This window comes from Oxyura jamaicensis, chromosome 6, assembly GCF_011077185.1.
Source record: "Oxyura jamaicensis isolate SHBP4307 breed ruddy duck chromosome 6, BPBGC_Ojam_1.0, whole genome shotgun sequence".
Taxonomy (NCBI): domain Eukaryota; kingdom Metazoa; phylum Chordata; class Aves; order Anseriformes; family Anatidae; genus Oxyura; species Oxyura jamaicensis.
Window position 1 is genome coordinate 18,415,116 of NC_048898.1, and position 20,364 is coordinate 18,435,479.

A 20,364-nucleotide genomic window follows, 5' to 3' on the forward strand; every position below is an offset into this window, starting at 1 on the left:
GAGTCCAGGAGAGAGAGCTTTGCAACATTTTCCTGCCGGGATATATGGGGAGCAATACACCTCACCCAGGTGGGGAAATCGAAGCTGAAGGCTGCTGTGGGGAAGGCAGGCTATTGCCCCTCCAAGGGCAGCTGGGCTCACACTGCTCCTGGGTCACAGGGAGCTGCTGGTCATCCCAAACCTGCCAGAGCCTGGAGAATCTCAGGCAGAGGATTCGGCATAGTTGTCACCTTGCCCATGCTGTAGGAATGTAATTAGCAGCTCTTTTTAAAATGCAAATGAGCACTGGGCTCACACGGAGCCCTGTTCTGCCATAGAAGCAGGAGCCGGGCCATAATCACAGGAGTTTTTTCATTTTGCTGCGGGCTGTGGCTCAAGTCCAGGGTGATGCTGAGCCCCCGGAGAGCCCCACGACTTCAGTAAGGAGCTCTGTGCCCTCAGCAGGGCACGGGGGGCAATCCATTGTTTATATCTGCAGTACAAAAGTTTAGCTCGCCGGCTTCACGGCATATTTCCCCTATTATTCAATATCCTACTGCAGTTTGCCAAATGAAACCCAACACTGGCATGTGCCTCCCAGGAGGGCTGCTGGTGTTGTTTGCTTTGGAAGGAGGGTGGAATGGGGTCCTTACTCTAAGAACACTGGACACATTTGTCCAGCCCTGATGATGAAATGAGCTATTTATGAGAAGGCAGTGGTAGGACAGTAATGTGTTACTCACGTCCATACTTCTTGTACGGTATTTTTAATGGTGACCTTCGTGAATATTTTGACTCCCACCTGGAGACACAAAAATGCGGTGCTTTCAAGCTTGAATCACTGGCAGCAGCAGGAGCCAATTGCACACCATTACTTTCTGTATTAGTTATCTCTGAAGCATTACCACTGGCGAATCTGAATGTAAAAATAGCTGATGACTGTTTGTTTCATCTGTCTGTTACTTGACACCGCATGGTTATTCCAATACGTATGTTTGCCTCTTCCCCACCATGATCTCCGTTTGGCTTCCCCTTGCCTGATAACTATTTAAATACATTTTAGTAACTTTGGATTCCTTGCTCACTTCACTTCACCTGGCTGGGCAGGTCTGTGAGGGCTCAAGGGTTAGCTCCTCCATTTTTATTTTTTGTTTATTTATTTTTCAGTGACTGTTTCTACTAAGATAACCATGTTCAGAAGAAGAGTCTGAAACATGTAAATAATGGGAAGTGCTAATAGTAAGCAGACTGCTCTAAAATGTGCTTGGGCTTTGACTTAAAGGAAGAAAGCACAGCACTGTACTGCCCCTGATCAGGAAGCTGGAACACCAAAGGTAAGGGGGAGGCATATGGGCATTTTTAAAACCTGGAAATGGTGATGAATGATGGTGTCTGAGAGTGTGAATGTGTAACTGATCAGATGAAGAAAATCAAACAGCATTTTTATATTTTTCTTCAGGGATGAGAGGTGGAAAGTCCTTTCATTTTGTCCAGCTCTCTTCTGCTCTGAAAAATGCAGGATTGCCTCTAAAAGTCTGTGTAAGGAAAGAGGCATACATATAGATTTGTATGCAGTGATTACTGTTTCTAACACATAACTGTTTGGTAAAGGGGGATGATTTTTGTTTTAAAAGACCACTAAATTGCTATGAAGCTCCATTTAATTGTCCCGCACGTTGTGCTGTAAGCAACTTTATGCAAATATACATTGATTTTATTTTCCAGATGATTACTGACTAGAGATAAGATACTCCTACAAACTTTAGTGATTTTCTGTAGGATTTTGAAGGCTTTTTTTTTTTTTGTACAAATAGGAAGAGAACAGTTTAAATATTTTATACACAGCAATTAGTACGCTATAAAACCTGAAAAAGTAAAATACTTCAAATGCCTAGGCAGTGCTAAGAGGTCACTATAAATGACTGTGACTATGACTTGTATCCAATTTTAATCACTGGAAAATTTCTTAAATGGCATAAGCTTTTCTGAGTCCAGTTGTTGCAGAACTTCTTAATCTGCCATCCGAAGGAACTACGTGTTGTTAGCCTACTGCAGAACTCGGCAGCAAAACGACAGAAATAATTGAAATAGAGCTTAAAAATCCAAATCACTTATGCTTTTTTTTTTTATGCCTTTTTTTTTTTTTTTTAAATTGTCTGTGAACAGGCAATCCAATTAGCTCTGAACAGGGACAAACTATCTAGCACCAGGCCAAAGCAGCCGACTGAAGCTGACTTTATAACAGCTCTTGTTTAGAGGGTCCCTTGCTGGTGTCCTGCAGTTGCTGGGGGAGAAGCAGGAGGGAAGGAGAAGTGAGAAGAGATAAGGAGAAATAAGCTTTCTGGTCAGAATCAAAGCCCATGGCTCTTTTCCTCCAGTTCTGCACAGAACTGACCATGTAAAAAGCAAATGCCCTCAGTTAATTGCTTAGAGATTAAGACTTGTGGATAATACTAACCAATTAAAGATTCGTAGTGTCTGGGGGCCCAAAACACCTAAATCTATGTCCTGTGCATGTCACTGGAAGGGTATTTAAATTACATGCATATTCACAAGTTACTTAACAAAACAACTGCAACAGGCAATCACCTGTGTACTTGAAGGTCTCAGCCAAGTGGAGGCATGCAGGTATAACTGTGTCCATGCAACGCAAAGCAAAAGCACATGGAAATTTCACTCTGTAACCTCTTAATCCTATCTGCTTCTCTGAAATGTTTGTCTCGTCTGTGCTTGCATTACTAGAGCTGTGCAAAAGGCAAAGGAAAATGCAAATCCCTCCAAGACCAGGAAAAAAGCCAACAAACCTTATGACCCAGGCTGGGAGAAATACCACTCCTCTGCATCAGTCTTTCATTTCTTTAGTCAAGCTGATTTTACACACACAGACACACAAAGTTGCTGGCAGAGGGAAATTCTGCAAATGATTTTTTTAGCTGTAGGCTTGGCTGTGCTAGCTTGCATGCAGCCAGGGAGCCGGAGCACACACAGCCTTGTCCACCTTAAGCAAGTGGGTGAGCAAGTGCTTTCAGAGCTAGCATGCATCACTTGAGGTAGGGTCTCGTTTTAGGACCAGCGGTGTCTGAGCCAGCTGACAGATATGTTGTGAAGGGGAGCGTAGCGCAAGTGCGTGTGTGCACTGGTACGGGAGCTTCCCCTTGGAGACGACATTCTGCCTCTTTGATAAAGCCCATATAAGATTTTGGGTGGGTCAGTGGCTACCAATACATATCAGTAGGTACATATATGCATGTGTGTGCACATACATATTCAGCTTGTTGATTTGTGATTATGTTGCTGCTTACCAGGCTTTTATGGCTTTTAAGCATGTGTGGTCAGAGAGTGCTGCTAAGACTCCTGTCTCTTGGCAGCCCCAGGGAAACTGAGGCAGTACTGAATCCATGAGCACAACCCTGCTCTAGGAGCAAGGTCTCCCTTTCCCTGGCCAAATGATCCTCTTTGGACAGGCATAGAAAACAGATATTTAATTATAGTCTTGGGTTTCCTTATCATCCATCTTCTGTGCTTGCGAATAATGATATACACGAAGGCATTAGCTAGTAATAATTAATCTAAATCATCTAGTAACAGTCAGACCAACCTTCCTATGAGCCAAGCAGGTCAAATAGTGATGCATATTTATTTTCAGTTTCTCACCTACATACATTGCAATAGTTTCAGGGGTGCTTTCCCTGTTGCTTACACACACTGTCTGAAGCTGTTCTGGGAACTGTGACAGGGCTATGACAGAGCCAGGTACCCAAAGGCCACCTAAGTCATACTTTCCACTTGAAAAGGATAGAGATGAAAATCCCTGCAAGTCTGGGGAGTGTCTCTGAAAGAGGTGCTTGTGGCTAACATTTGGGTGCACCTTACCATGCAGTCAGCAGTATCTGGCAGTTGACAGCTACTGCAGGTCCTCAGTCTCAGATACGCCTCTGTCACCATTAGGTGGGTCAGACATAAGCTGCTGCACCTTAACGTCGGCTTGGTTTGCCTTTCAGCTTCATTGCAGACACTTGTACAATTCTGCACCCTTCTGACGGCTTCTGCTCTGTTGAGGTATATGTCAGGTGTGATGACAACATCACTGAGGTTGCTGAGGGGGTGAGAGGGCTACCCTGGGCTACCCTGTATTAAGCCAGCCATTGGCCTCATTCTTAGGGAACAAGGGTGGATTCTGCTTCAAACTCTTGTTGTTTCCTTTTTTTTCTTTTTTTTTTTTCTTTTCTCTTTTGTGTATATCATTTACAGAATAATCACAAAAAACATCTTAGTATATGCATTAACTGTAAAATAATGAGGGAGTACCTTAGGGACACACCATTAAACCATAGCAATGAATCAATGCCTGAATAGGAATAGGGAGTCTTCATTTCCCAGGAAAAATAAATGAAACCCTGTTTCACATTGAAGAGGGAACTGGAAGGAGCTTCCATCTTATTCAGGAGGAGACCATTGGCTGGCTTTTGCTGCTCAGAAGAAGGAAAATAGTGTGGCCTTCAGAGATAATACCTGGGGCACAGGTGGGTGGGCTCTCTCCTGCCCTCTCAAAGTCTTCCCCTAGGTGGATAGCTGTCCCATAGCCAGTTTCCAGGTGGCAGGCACAGGTAAGGCAGGCCACAGCTTTTGTCCTTCAGCTGGAATGGCTCTGATACCATCACAAATGGTTGAGGTAGTTTGTCATTGCAGCAAAAATGTTAAGCATAGGGATGGCTCTGTGCTGAAGTCATACACTCTGGCCTATCTAGAATTATGTATTTTCCTGCTTGCCATGTGTCTTGCTCAAGAGCTGAGCTCTCTTGACTACATTTGAAAGCTGCAGCAAGGCGTAAGTAAGAAATCTCGCTTTTCCTGCAGCCTGAGCTGGAAAACCTTGAAAACAAATGCTTCCACTTTCTCTTCCCTACTCTGGTGCATATCCCTATCTGCTGGCCTGATGTTCACCATCTGAGCTCCTGGGCTCTGATTCTGTCTGTAGGGATGTTACTAGGACAGGGCTCAGACAGCCTGGACATTCAGGGTCTTTCCTAAAATCTCTTTCGCTAGATCCGTTTTCCATCATGGTGGATATTGGTAACAGATCGTAGTAATGAAGTCCTGGCCATGCCTTAATTTTCTGTAAATCTAGCAAAGATTCACTGGAGCTGATTAATTCATTCTGGTGGAAATCTGGAGTAAAGAAAATTAAATTTGGGTTCAGCTTTAGTGTCCTTAGGCAGCTCACAGGATATGAACATCATCCTTTGCTTCATGGGTGTGTGATGATTAATAAAACGGGGTATATGAATTCTTGCTATCCACTTATGGACGGTTTATTCAGTGACTTGCACCCTGTCATCCAAATGGACTGCCTTAGCTGCACGGCAAGGGAGACCAGCCATGGGTAGCAAGGCTCAGAGTGCAGCTGGCAAGCACTGTGCCTGCCACGGGCTGCCACATGCTGACATGCTCCTCAATGCATCGTTGTGTCCCCTCTGATCTCCTGCTGTATGTTCGGGTGTGTCTTCCAGAATGTGTGTTTCTCTGGGGTACTACTAGTTGCACTGGACTCTGGGGACAATGTGTTGCATATTGTTTTAGATTAACTCCTGAAACTGTTCTGGATTAACTCTTGAAACTATTTAGGCAGTAAATCCTGATGTCCGTTTTGGATTTGAAGATTTATTTTGTAAAAGTCTGTGAAGTTCTGTATCTCACAAGATCTTTAGAAAGTTCTGCATCTTTCCAAAGTCAAGACTGATATGTCTGGAGGGTTTCTTTGGTAACATAGGCCAGGTATTTCAGGCTATTGCATGTGCCTAAATCCTGTGGAATTCAGTGGGTCATAAAACCACTTAGAACTTGAAACAATTTTGAACCTACAAATGGCTTGATTTTTTAAAATAGAAAATAAAGTAACCTAATCCCTGTCTAAACCCTGCAAATAACCAGAATATATAAAAGAAAGGAGTAGGTGAGACCACCAGTAAAAGAATAATACTTGTTTTCTGCAAGAATTATTTCCTGAGTGAGTATCCTGTGTGAGTGGGTGTGGGTCAGACTCTCCTTGTCAAGAGGCTTAATGGTCTAAGTGTAAACTTGTGAGTGCAGATGGTATGATTGTGCTGGGGCTGAGGGGAGGGCCAGCGTAAGTGAGGGGTGGTTTCAGGTTCCCCAGCCCAGAGAGAGAAGTGCAGCATGGCTGGATGCAAGCTGCAGATTTCTTTGTGTAGGTCACAGAGGAGAATACACCTGGTTCCCTCTTGTGTCTAGCACACTTGCTGGTATCATTAGAATTTTCTCATGAGTAGGGCTGGGACTGTCCAGCACACTCCTTCACAAGATAACCAGGCCAATGCGTTTGTTCTCTTGCCCATGTTTCTAATTCCCTTCCTCCCTGTCCTCTCCTGTCTCTAGCCATTGCAGTGCTGCAGCACTCTAACTCTCCCTCTGATATGGAAAAATCTCCTTTCCTATGCTCAGAAAGTAAAAACAAGCTTTCATCCTCTAAGACACACTTGAGACTAAATGAAAGGAGGTGAATACCTATCTCATTAGCCAAAATCCTGTCAGTGCTCTGTGGAGGGGCTGTACAAATGCAATGTCAGTCATCACTTCAAACTGGTGAGGAAGGTTTGAGTCTTCGTGATCTCAGAAAGAGATAGAGGTGTCAGGAACCTGAGGAGAAGCTGAGGGCTTTACAGTAAGTCAGTCACCTGCAAATCTTCATGGATTTCGCCATATAATATAATACCAAACTACATCACTGTACTCAGCTGAAGAGTTTTATAGCATAAAGCTTCCTCCCTGCTCTTGCAGAGTCTTGCGGTAAAGTACCAAACTCCACGAAGGGCAGTGTGAAGACATTTTTCACTTTAACTGCTGAAGGTTAAGATCCTCTTGTGGGATTCAGAAAACATATATTAGGTTCCCTGGCCAACCACAGATGCTTTAATTGAACTTGGACAAATCAGTTGGTTGAGGCAGGGTCTTTGCTACTGATGTGTAAATGAGACATAAATCCTGCTTGCAGCAGGAGAATTTGTACAGATAAATAGCCATGAGGTGTACATGTACCATATTACTGGGAGCTGTATAAATATCTCAGTGTATAATGACTGACCTAGTTACAGACAGTGGCCTTTTCCAGTCAGACATTTAATGCCAAGAAATGCACTGTTTGGGTTCAGTTGCTTAAATGTCACTTGTCTGTGCTAACTTCAAGTCATGGGAGAAGCATCATGCCTTTGCCTTGTGATCCTTGCAGAGTTGTTCTGTTTGTCAAGTGCTGCACCTGCTTGTTGCCTCTGTTAGTCATGTACTATGTGCCTTTGACTTCCCCCCATCCTTTCTGTGTGTTACTGACTCTACCAAGGCAGAGGGTAGGGATCAGGCAATGGAAGAAGTGAGCAGGAGTGGCAAGAAAGCCTCAGTCCAAACACAACCCTTTCTGAGAGACATCTCCTTCTTCCAGACTTGACAGGACTCTTGGCAGGATGGGGCATTTGGAGGACATTGGGAAAGGCAGTCCGGAGAGCAGCTGGAAATAACTGTTGGGTCTTTGCCATTGAACCAGAAAGGGAAAGGTAGAGAGACTTGCCATGATTCTCCATGGCTGTTGCAAGGAGTCTCTGTTCCTTCAATTTTTCTTCACATGAGGTCTTCATCTCCCAGTGGCTGAAGGTTTGTGGAACGGAAGAGGTAAGCATTCTAGCTGGGGCCTGGAAGAGGTTCCCTCTGGGGACAGGACACAGAGCAGGACACATAACACATGGTCATCAGCTACATATATTCCTATACATATATTCCTATACATATATTCAAGCCATCCAGCTTGAAAAGAGCTCACTGGGAAGGACTATATATATATATATGTTTTGATTAAACAAAGAAAATCACAATCATATCCGTTTTAACAATATTTCCTCTAGGAAGATAATTGGAATAGTTTTTTTTATGATAATCTGGAATATTTACTTAGGAAAACTTCAAAACAAGATCACACTCTCTATTACAACACCATCAGAGTATTGTTTGATGCAGAACTTAATATGAGTAGTTTCAGTTAATGTGAAATAACACCTGCTTTCTCTGAGTTAGTGGCAGTAATAATAGACTATTTTAACTAGTAACATATATAGTACATGTTACTTTTCATGGCCAGAAAGGTAAAATAATAAAATTATCAGAAATGAAGAAATGTTGTAAAAACTTGTGAAATTTATAATTACATTTCTCTTCAGAATCTTATTCTGTGTGAAATTTCTAAAACAATCTAAATGAGAGCATCCTCCTGTCACACACATGCAGACGTACAACAACATACAGGCAGACACATTTCCAGATGCTAATATTGTCCACAAGGTGGCAATTCAGAGTGCCATCCATCTCTGCTGGTGCAGTCTGGGATTGAACAATGCCTACCACACCACTCTTAGGTCTAGATAATCTAGTTATAATTGCAGAAAAGATCAAAATTACTGTGTCACAAGTGCACTGCTATTGTCAGTGGTGAGGGAAGCCATATAGAAAACCAGCATTGTCCAGAGGACATGGTTTGGTTGCCTAGCCATGTGGTGTAGGTCCCAAATCCCATTCCTTCTCATGTTGGTCTTAATGCCACACGGGAGTGAGGTTTGTCTCTGAAGAGATGTTGGGTTTCTCTTTACTGTGCCTACAGTTACTCATGTAGCCTCCTGAACAATGGCTTAGGAAGTAAATGTATTTTGAGTCACCAATTCTGTTCTCAGTTATTCTACTGACGTCAGTAACATGACTCTAGATTTATACCAGTGTAACTGAGAACAGAAGTTGGCCCAAAGTCAAGAACAGTGTCTCCTCTTCTCTGGCCCAGGACAGGCTGTTCAAGACACAATTGCTGGGCCAAATCCACAAGGGGAATGGACCCCAGTCTACACTGATGTGGTCAAGACACAGTTCCCTCACCTTGCTGTCCCGTGTAATGATCAGTTGCCACAATACCTGAAGAACACCTTGTTCTATGCTAGTCATTTCTGTCAGTGTTTGGGGTCTTCACTGTAAGCTGGACAGCCCCAATTCTCCATCCACCATCAGCTGGAGCAGGTGTTTTTATTTCAGTGAAGTGGTTCTTCTTCCATTGAGCAGGAGAACTCTCTGTGGCTGCCCATTATGACCACAAAGCATAAATGCAAGTGATCTTGCTGGATGAGGGAAACGGAGACTTGAGCTGACAGTTTTCACCTTATGACCATCTTAATGCAGAAACTGCCTTTCCTGATGGTTCAGGGAAATGTGGATAGAGTATCGCTGTCTCTCTTGCCAGGCAGCTCCAGTCCTTGTTGAGGACGTTGTGATCTTCCTCCCAGACCATGTGCCCCGAGTATTGCTCAGAAGAGGCAGTGCTTGTGGAGATGCCCCCATGCATTAGGGCAGGTCAGAGGGAGCACTTGGCTCCGATGCAGCGCAGTATGACCAGCCCACACACTCTTGGCAGTCCAAGCAGCTAGCAGTCACCGCAGGGCTCTGGGTTTTGAGCTTCCTTGTGGATGGATGCCATACAGAGAACACCACATGAAGAAACCAGCTCGCAAAGATTAAAAAAAAAAAAAAAAAAAAAAAAAAAAAAAAAAAAACTTTCCTCCCTCTCTCTCCCTTCCCTTCCCATCCTCAAGGGGAATGCAGTGCTGCTGACTTCAGACTGCTATGTAACTTGCAAAGGCACTGCCAAAATGCCACCGCAGTGTCTCACGGCAAAACATTTCAGCCAAATACCAGCCCAAGGGGGGTGGAGGAACCAACCATCCGTTTCTGTATTGCAGCAGCACTGATGTCACACGCTGCAGCCAGCTTTGCTGGTTCACCCAGCTCCTGCCTAGTGAAAACAGTTGACATTCAGTTTGTGCCAGGCCAGGAATAGTCTCTGTAACTTAACCTCCTCATCACAACTTGCTAGGCATGTAAGAGAGCCCCTGAAAAAAGCCTCCTTTTTAAAAGGGAAGGGAGTTTGATTTCTGATTAAGCCCCTTGAAATCTGTACATTCATGCAAGCTTTTTCAGTAGCTTGTATTGGATAGTGCCTATTGCAAACACCTGAGATGTTTCTCAGCATTTCCCAAGCAGTTTCAGATGTTCAGATTTGCTTTCTTCTATATTGAAAATAGACTAAAATCACATATCCCAAATTTTAGAACTAGCTGAATCCTAAGCTAAGTTCAAACATTGTACCTTGCTTGTAGGCTGCCATGCTTGTCCAAATAGGTAGAGAAATGTAATTTTACCAGGTTACTAAACCAGGTATAAACAGCTTTCTTTGCCCAGCAGTTCGGAAGCTGATGTTATACAAATATAAGGAATGGTTAGACCAGTACAGTCCTGCTATTTCAATTCAGTCCTTGTAATGATCTGCATCTTGAACACTTGGTGTAGGTACATCTTTTCCAGCTTGAAACATTACACTGCCCAAGTGCTAATGTTATGTCCAGGCAAGACAAGGATCTTCACAAGGGTTTCAGAGACAGTGACAGTCACTATTCTACTTTAATCAGTGGCGCTGAGTTGTTTTTGTAACAGTGACTCCATCTAGGAAAATAATTGCTGAGATTACATCACAATCCCCATGTTTATTGTTACCCTACTCACTTTTCAGCAAATGTTCTCAGTTTACAAGGGACAAGATGTCTCTTCAGACCTCTGTCCATGATATCTGAAAGCCAAGCTTCCTCCTAGCTCAGGCATCACCACCAATAAATAGCGATAAGCATTGTGCCACTGGAATTCAGTCAACAGCTCCGTTGATGAGTGTGCCAGAACATAATCACATGCTCCCACGGCTGTGTTGGCTTCGCACAGTTAAGAGTACCACAGAAGCAGTAAAATTGTAATTTAATCTCTGGACAAAGAGATAACTAAGTACACATCTCTGAGGCAAGAATGCCCTTTTACATCTGTCTGCAACCAAATGTAGCATTTTTTGTTGTTTCTTTGCTTATACTTTTTTTTTTTTTTTTCCAGAAATCTTAAAAAGACTGTGTAAAGTTCCAGTTGGTAGAAGCTTGTCCTTAGACTAACAGAGACAGCCTTCCTTCCTCAGATAAGGTGTAGGAGGCTGTCCCAGTGGGCAAGCCCTTGTTGCCCCTTTTGCCAGTGTGTTTTGACTGCTGCAGACTGACACAGAGGTTTCCTCAGAGGAGGCTCTTCCTTCAGGAGAATCTACTCTACCTACTCCTATGTCCTATTTGCACTACCATAGTGCTAGGCAGTTCTCCCCATAAGAAATAACTATTGTCTTGCAAGTATTAGACAAGCTAGCCTGAAATCCTTGGGGGTCTCCCCAGCAAATAGGCAGCAGCAATGCGTGTCTGCCATAGTTGAACTTTCCTTCAGCATCTCCTGATTCTGACTCATGCGCAAAAGCAAAAAGATGCTATGTTTACTGCCCCTCACCATCCCAGCTGTCCACCTTTGGTCTACTTTACAACAGAGGCAGTAAAAACAATCGGTTTTCAGGTCTCAGCTGCTTCAGTTCCCAGCCCAGCAGATGGACATCTGTCTGTCCTTGTTGGCACTAGGAAGTCAGATGCAGCTGGAGTGGAGGCACACATTTTCCTCTGCAGTCCCTCTGGAAGGGTAGCATAGCTGGGAGGTAGAGAGCAGCAGGAAAGAAGTCATCTGTCACAATCCCTTCTTTTAGCCTGGAGAAATAGCCCACCCTTTGGAGTGGGCAGACTGCTGGGAAACCATTGCTCACTCAGCAGCTGCTCTCTGGTGGGGCTACCAGGGTGTTGAGGGTTGAGTGTTGTTTGTTAGGAACCTGCCCTCCACAAGCTACCAAACCCTCAAATTATCAGTGTGGGATAGATACCTGTCTCTTTTGGTAAGAAATTTTGTAAATCACTCCTGAAATCATTGTAAAATGTAAATGAACAAATGAATGAATCAGTAGAGCATGTGAGAAAATCTTCAGCTCATGCAAACAAATGTCTTTGTTTTTGAATTGTAGAACTCAAGATCAAAAATGCTGAAGGTTGGAAACATCCCAGTACACTACTTCTGTCAAATCTACATTATCGGACTGTTTTTACCTCCACACTAAAGTTGGTCAGAGATGAAGCCAAATACAAGCATGAGAGGAAGTTCTAGAGATGAGAATCTAAATTACATGGCAGGTATGCACCTTTATTTCCCTCTTATATAAGAGTTAAACATCTCAGCCAAGAGCAGGATGGCCTTTCTCTGGTCTTTTATTATTATTATTATTATTTCTTGCTGTATTATTCACAAAAAATGTATGTAGGGTGGGGAAAATGAAGCTCAGTTTTGAAAAATCTTTGTACAGCGTAAAATGGAGAAGCTCTACTAAGCTCATTTTATTCTGGTGTAAATCTACTGTAGTTCTGCATAAGTCATTGGAATTGTATGGCTGGGAGGACAGAATTAAGATTCACTATGATAATTTAAATTTATAAATAGGTTGCCCATTTTTTTTTAAATAGAAAATGAAGGTGAGGAGTGTTTTCAATTGAAGAAAGAACTGTCTGAGTAAACTCAGCTGAGTAAGCCTGGTTTCTCATACTTTTCATACTTGGACTAGCACTGAGTCATTATGGGAAAAAGTGCCCTTTCCAAGAGTCTCATGGAGACATGACAAAGTGGAATCGTGGATCTGGACAGCTGGAGGGTCTGAAATCTGGATTTAATTACTCAGTTCTATAGTAGATTCAAACTGTAGATGGGGACAACCTCCACCTGTATAGAAGCTGGATGCTACTGTACACGTGAACTTTGCTGTTTCAGATCATCACAAGTTAATGAGGCAATTCCACTAGGAAATGAAAATACAGATCCAACTTTCTTTAGGGAATGGGTTTTACACGTTTCTTGAATATGCTTCTAAACTGAATCTCACTGCAGTTTAATCACTAGCCTGCTCAAGTTCTTGAGTGTGAGAATAAGTATGTAAAGAGAGTAAGCTCTAAAGGGTTTTAAAATATACATTTCAAGTATAGCTGAAGGGTCGATTTTGCTTATATTCATTCCATCCAGTGATTCCTCCACCCTGTCTTCAGGCTGATGTGGAGATAGATATTGCTGTGGGCTCTGCCTTCATATTGTATCCAGGGATTAATGGAAGGCTCTGATATTTTATAATTGTGTGGAATGAGTTACCATTTGCTGTCATCAGTTCTGGAACTGAAACCAATGCTTTCTGTGCTCCTTTACTGGGACTGCTAGAGTCCCCGAGGCACTCCTGCCTTCTGCTGGCTAAACTGATATTAGCAGGCTCTTCAGTTTCGATAACACCAACCCAACCATATCTGGGTATGGGTGGCTAAAGCATTTTACCTCAGCAATATTTGCTTGGAACATGCTAATGCACAGTATATTATTTTTTATTATTCTTTATGCTTTAGCTGCAGTACCATTCTGCTTTCTCAAGCAAGGGCTCTGCTCAGGGTACTAGTCACAGTAAAGCTCCAGCCTGACACAAGGAAGTTCATTTCTCAGGATATAGTATGCAATGATGTACTGTGACATTTGTTGAAACAGGTTTTCTCTTCTTTCATTATTGTTTTACTTTCTTTCTTTCTTTCTTTCTTTTTTCTGGCCAAAAAAAAAAAAAAAGGCCAGCCTCCTTAGCCAAACACTTGCACAGCACTTGGAAGTGTTAGTGGCTAGAGGCATGCAAGGCAAAGTACTTGAAATTTGGCTCTTAAGTCTTTGTTTAAGAACTAAAGTAAATAATCTAGTGTGAAATAATTTTTAATGACACTTTCCAGTAACTAAATTATCTACTGTGAGCTACCTGAGTTGACTGAAATAATTATTGTTTAAATAATTTTTTTAGAACACATGTAGGAGCAAATTAGTCAGTGACTGGTATTTCTGGAAAATGCTATTTGTCTAATAGTGTTACTGTATTAAAATGATAATTCATATTTTTTGGCTTTGCAGAGGAGAAAGCTTCCTTCACCTGTTCCATAAGATGAATCAGTGTGCAGCAGCACTGTCTGGAGGAATTCCCTTATGCTTGTAAATCGCAAACGGCTGGAGCTACCCAACACAGTCATCTGCCTATTTGACACCTGAAATTAATCATTTGGATAATTCATTCATGACTCCCATGAAAATGCAGGGAAATAAGAAACATACAGAAGGACATAGTGACTCCTCAAGTATTGGGAGTCTTCTGGATGATGCAGACCGAGAGGTGAGCAGCCTCACAGACCGGGCTTTCAGAAGTCTGTGTGTGGCAGAACTTGAAGACTCTTACAATGAACCAAATCTTGCCATTTCACCTGACCTTGCCCACCAGTTCTCTGCTAAATTTCATCCAGGGACATTAAACCATGCCATCAAGCTAACAGCAAGCTGTAACAAGCTAACAGCAAGAAACAATGAACATACAATATGGGCTTCAACATTCCAGCAGTTACCAAAGTATGCTTCAGAGGAGAAAAAGATTGCTAAAAATAATACCCTTGGCACAGAAAGGAAAAAGCTGAATTTGCCAGTCCCTGGTCCAAGGAACAATAAACACGTTTCAAAAGTGTCCTCATTGATTAAGACATTTGATAAGACTGCAAACCAAGGGTCAGGAGGTTCCCTGATAGCCATTAAGCAGCCCATTAAAAATAGCTTTCAAAAAAGTAAATTAAATCATGGAAACAATATGGCTTGCGGGGATGACACAACTATTTTGAGCATCCACAAGGAACTTTCTGAATTTTCTGAGGATAGTCAAGATAGCCACTGCCTCACTGGTAAACACGAGCCACAGAAAAGACCTAATAAAATAGATCTGAGTTATTGTGGTTCTGATGGTTATTATCCTGTGCTGATTGAGATGTCAAAAATAGCCAAGTCAAATTTTTCCCGTTCTTCTAAAAAGGCTTTGAAAAACAAAAATGTGAAAGTTAATGAGCCAGCAAAAAAAGGCAATTTTCTTCACAGTGAGAATAGTGCTTTTGAATCATGGAAAGTCCATCATAAAAAATTGACTGAAAAACAGGAATTTGTTGATCTACAAGCAGAAAAGGAAGGTCTTACATACCTTGAAGAAGCACCATTTAGTAAAGGATCCAACACAAATGAACATAAATTGCCACCTGACAAGACCACTGTTTCCAAGAAGCAGGAGAAAGATTTTCAGATGGACCCACCACCACCAGAAACTGCATTCAGCACCCCCCTCCCAGCTGTATTTGTACCTCAGGGCCCCCTCCATTCGGGGACTGGATTTCCTGCTGCTCTTCCTCCTGCACCCCCACCTAGGATCCATGTGCACCACGGTCCTCCTCGGCCACCCCCAGTCCCTCAGGCGCTTCCTCTTGCAGCTCCCACCCAGCAGAACCAGCCCCCAACACCCCCCATCCGTGAAGCCCCCCCTGTACCACTGCCCCCCTTGCCAGCACAACTTTCCCCCCTTGCATTGTCCCAGGCCTCCGTCTCACCCCAGTCTGTGTCCTCCAGGATCGTTTCATCCTCACCTGTGTCCCAGGCACCTGTCCCGCCTCCACGAGGACACCCACCCACCTTAACTGAAGAGGAAGACATCAGTCCCCAACAGGACACCATCTGTCCACCCTGGAGAAGACCAAGGACTACAAAAGAGGCATATGAGAGGAGACAGACTTCAAAGGAGAAGTTCACAGCCAGTGATGAGACATGCTCATTGTCTGAAAAGACAACTGGAGCCAAACCTGATCTGGACGTGACTCCTCTGGCTAAACAGGCAAACTCCCCTGGATCAGCCAGTCCCACTTTCAACATCACCGAACTCTTAACACCCATCATACCACCAAAGCAGGAGGTGGACCCCATGGAAGGTGAGCTGATCCCGCTGACACCTCCTCCCACTGACAGCGTGGCAGAGAGGGATGATGAAGTGACTGGGTTTGGTGATTACAGGTCTCGGGATAGTTACAAGGCAAAAGCATCAAGTCTGTTATTCAACTTGAAGGATGTGCGTAAGCGTGTTAAAAGCATTTATACCCCTTCTCCTATGTTAAGGGCCCTGGAGAATAAAAATAAGACTAAGGAAAACACACAGGAGAATATAAAAGTGAATGCCTCATCATCAACTTTGCAAGAAATAAGTAACAAAAGTATTGCAGAGAAAGACGAGTCGAGTGATATAACTTCTGTATTGTCTGAGTGTGTTCATGAAAAGGACAATAAAACTGATTTAACTGGACACTTTACAGACAATTACCTGACTTTGAGTTCACCCCAGACAACAGCGGACCTTTTATTTCACCAAACTGGAGACAATTTGCAGCAAGATAATTCAAAACACAAAGATCTGGTTAAAAACACAAGGGATAATGAAAACTGCCCCATGTTCAGGCATCAATCGGAAGAACCCAATTTAAGAAAAAGTCTGCCATATCCAGCACTGAAGCCATACAGTAGAGACACTGCAGATACAACAGCTGGGCAACCTGTGCAAAAACCCAGCTTCCGAGCTGAGGAAATTGAGAGACAGGCTGGTCATCAGAATGAAAATTTTGCTTTCAGAACCCTTCCAAGCCAACTCTCACCAGCAGAGGTTGTGCCTTACAGTGACATCCAAAGCAACGTGGCAGTCAGTGGCCATGAAGCACAAGGCAAAAGAAGCCCTAGCTCTTCGGAGCAATCTTTTGTCTCCACAGTAGAGCAGCCATTTCAGGAGGAGCCAGTTCCACTGGATCCCCTGACACAGAAGTTGAGCCTTCAAGAAAGCCAGCGGACTAAGGCTGAAATGAGTGCAGACAGTAAGAAAAGCCATGAGGAGAGAGTGAAAGCAGCTGGGGAAGATGAACTGCAATATTATGCTTGTATCAGCTCTGGTACTGGTGCAACAGAGAGGAGGGAGGGTAGGGTTACTGGGAATGAACAAAGGAGCTTGATGAAAGAAAAAATAAGGCAAGAGAAGAAGGAAGAGGCCAATGGCATCGATACTGCTTCTGACAGCATAAAGGACACCTCCACCCCGAGGTCTGAGGAGACACAAACACAACCATCTTCAAGCTCATCCAAACCCTGTCTGTTTATGATCAAAGATAACACATTCAGGTCACCTCAGGTAATAAGGGCTGTCAAGTTGCCCCTGTTCAGGTCCTTTTCCCTGGATGATACAGTGAGCAGCAGTTATAAGGAAATGGAAGGTAGATTTGCATCCTCAGCAGCACACAGCAAGCAGCCCCGAGACACGTTGCACGCCCAGGAGCGAGGTTGGTCGGCATTGAGGCGCAGAGGGCAGCAGAATGTGAGGGAAGGAGCAACTGACAGAGAGAGAGATGCCAGTGAGTCTGGGTCTACTTCAGCAACACTGGACCCCAGTCTTCTGGAAGATACAGAGAGCTTTCTGTTAGGGAAGCTGATGGAAGAAGATGAAGAGACATGTGCTTTGTTAAACAAAGTTGGGAAAATGAATGAGGAAAGCGTCTGCAGCAGTAAAGGGAAGTCCCAGATTAGGAAGGCAAGACACAGTTTAACACAGCCAAATTTGGGTCTGGAAAATGACCAAGCACAAAACAACCCCAGCTATCCCATAGAAAGAAAGACAAATTACTTTAAGAACCATCATTTATCTAAACGCAAAGGTGGTTCTTGTGCGAAAAAAATAATAACAAGGGAGACAATTTCCCCTGTGACTGGCTCTGTATCAGAGGACCATATATATTCTCCTGTATCCCATGAAGTTTTAGAGGATATCCTACACATGGAAGGTGGCCCGGTTTTGTTAGACAGTCTTGAATGCTCTGCTGTTACAAGCCCCAGGTCAGGAAGCACGATGCACTCTCTTGTTGCCAGTTTACCATCAGATAAACCAACGATTTCTAGCCTTGGAGAAACAGAGGATGCTATAAACCCTGCCTTGCTGCACACGACACTGAAGAGCCAAGCTGATATGTCTGCAGAAGAGATACTTGATTCAACGCAGAGACATCTACTTGATTCTGCAGGGGAAGCTGAGAGATTGGAGCTCAGGGGACTTGGGGAGAGAGGAGCAGGCAAGCCTCCTGCTGTGCCACCAAAAACAGAAAAGGCACTGCGGCGGGCCAAAAAGCTGGCAAGCAGGAGAAAGAAAATGGAAGAGCAGCAGAAAAAACATCAGACAGAGCATACAGATGCTGTAGGGAGAAACCCTTCTCATTCTGGACAGGCACTAGTATCTCCCTCACCCTTGGGATATTCCCCTCTCCATCCTGCCCCTCACTCAGCTTTTCCTCCTACAGAAACCAGTATAAGAAGACTCAGTGGTGCATCAGCAGTAAGCCCTTCACCTTCTTTAACCCAGCGTAAACTCCTCCAAGACCCTGACTCTGGCCAATACTATGTAATTGATTTACCAGCTGAAGTTAATTTAAAGACATTTTATGACCCAGAAACTGGCAAATATGTTCAAGTCTCAGTCCCTTCCTTGGAAGGGAATTTATACCCGCCCTCCTCTTCTGGAATTAGGAATTCTCCCTATGCCTCCTACCCTAGATTGTTGCCTTTACCAGCTTCATCTGTAGCAATGCTGAAGTCACCTTCTCAGCTGTCTGAACCTACATGGTTAACGCCAGCTGTGCCAGGAGAACCACCTGAAGATGGCCAACAGAACTACGGAGGCACTGAAGCTGTGGATACCCAGCCCTATATTGAACCTGTCTCTTATTCCTACGGCCAAGATGCTGAAGAAACTCAAGTTCACTTAGGAAAGGACATGAGCCCAACCCCAAATACAGACCTAGTGTCCCTCACTGATTTAGATGATTTTGTTGCTGAAGGGGTATCCTGAAAACTGAAATAACAAAACATGCCAGCTAGTGTTTTTAAGATCCATTTGGACAGACACACGCACACACAAGCACATGCAGATTTTACGTTTGTACAACACTATATGTCTGAACCTCTTTGCGGTTTGGGTGGGAAGGAAAACAAAAGCTGACCATGTTGAAAGATGCGAGGTGATGATCACTCTTAAGAAGTGTGAAATTGAGTAAGCCCCAAATCATCAGTGAGATAAAGGGGCAATGCCAGCTAAACAAATGAATACAACAGTATGGAGCCACTGCTTGCTGCTGCTGCTGCTTTGCCATTATGGTAGCTGGGATTGCCAAAGCAAGTGTCCTTTTGCCCAGATGGGTTGCATGATGTATGACAGAAAGTAAAACCTGTGAAATCCTATCCTGTCCATCCTATGAGACCTAGGAAAGATTCTGCATCTCACAAACTTTCCTCACTCCCTGCCTTTGAAGTGTATTGACAGGTGGAAAGCCTATGGCTACAAATATGCCATAATAAACCTTAGAGTCATGTTTTGCACACACCAATTACCCAGATGTTATTGACAAGAAGATTGTATACTGGATGCACTATACCGCAGTCATATCAAAGAAACATTTAAACCAGAATACATTTGCAGCTGCTCTGGACTTCTCATATACCTTTGCAGTATCCACTAACAAGCTGCTGAATTCTTTATATTTGTTGATAATCTCCAAATATGCTCTTCTAGAGTCAGGGGTTATTTATAAATTTAAACTTCAATTTATCTCGATGCTTGGCCTGAAATATTTTGGAAAGGTGCAAGGCTGAATGAAATCCCTTAACATTATTTAATTTTTTGTTAGGATGGGAAGACTTTTGCTTATTATAATTGAAATGCTTTTTGGTTTGGTTTGGTTTTAAGCTCCCACAGAAATACAGTGCTAACTTTTAAAACCTGAAAAATGTTGTTTCTAATTTTGGTCTCATGCAGTCTGTGATTTAAAGAAAAAAAAAAAAAAAAAAAAAGAAAAAAAAGAAAAAAAAAAGGATACAACACATCCAAAGTACTAATTTCTAGAAAAGTGTTTCTTTGAATTATCACTATTCTTTGAAAGCTCTATATCAAACTATAACTCATCCTTGCTTAAGATCTTCTTTATCGTCATAGATAATAGAAGAACCTTGGTGAAAAATGTAATGTGCCTGCTTATAAATATCTAAATTTGGAGTATTGTTTTCCCTTTTTCCCATCTCATTTGCATAGTTTTCTCTAACTAAAATTGAAGTACAGGAGTTCAAAGGACAGACATTAATGTCTGCAGACATTAACATTTTTAAACAATTTTGACTTGGAATTCAGAAAATGCAGTCTCCCCTGTGACAGGGCTCATTTTGAAAGAAATTTTAAAAAAATGAAAATCAGGAATGTTTCAGGAATAAGGATCACTTATCAGGCTGTTATATTAAGAGAAATGGCACCTGTTATGAATATTTTTCTTCTATTTTGGTCACAAATATTTTACTAAACTGACATGGGGCCCTTTTTGTTGTACTGTTACCTTCTTTCACTGTATATTGCATAATGCCTATCCAGCATAGGGCAGAGTGTCATCATGTTAAAATACTGAGAAATTGATTTACTGAAGTTTTCCATGGTACATTTAGACAGAGACTATGTAATCTGAA

At 42.9% G+C, this 20,364-nt stretch overlaps 2 protein-coding genes across 5 annotated transcripts in view; one reads left to right on the forward strand and one right to left on the reverse strand.

The window, feature by feature from the left end:
* Positions 1-1,005: 1,005 nt before the first annotated feature.
* On the forward strand, positions 1,006-20,081 carry C6H10orf71 (chromosome 6 C10orf71 homolog). 4 transcript variants are annotated; one of them, XM_035329872.1, is made up of 4 exons: positions 1,006-1,313; positions 7,433-7,659; positions 11,939-12,104; positions 13,891-20,081. In XM_035329872.1, exon 4 carries the CDS (start codon positions 14,051-14,053, stop codon positions 18,704-18,706), a length of 4,656 nt encoding a protein of 1,551 aa, XP_035185763.1. In that variant the 5' UTR covers positions 1,006-1,313; positions 7,433-7,659; positions 11,939-12,104; positions 13,891-14,050; the 3' UTR covers positions 18,707-20,081. The 4 variants fall into 4 exon arrangements, with proteins under 4 accessions (XP_035185763.1, XP_035185762.1, XP_035185764.1 ...); XM_035329871.1 differs by lacking the exon at positions 7,433-7,659; XM_035329873.1 differs by lacking the exons at positions 1,006-1,313; positions 7,433-7,659 and adding an exon at positions 2,850-2,990.
* Positions 2,130-20,364, reverse strand: part of DRGX (dorsal root ganglia homeobox) — a 49,844-nt gene continuing 31,609 nt past the window's right edge. Inside the window, exon 7 of the mRNA XM_035329879.1 lies at positions 2,130-7,695. Within this exon, the coding sequence (XP_035185770.1) occupies positions 7,622-7,695 (74 nt within the window). The 3' untranslated portion in view covers positions 2,130-7,621. The remainder of the gene's footprint in view (positions 7,696-20,364) is intronic.

Bases quoted from the DNA above. Each gene is read 5' to 3' on its own strand.
- C6H10orf71 (XM_035329872.1), top strand. From the start codon at position 14,051: ATGACTCCCATGAAAATGCAGGGAAATAAGAAACATACAGAAGGACAT.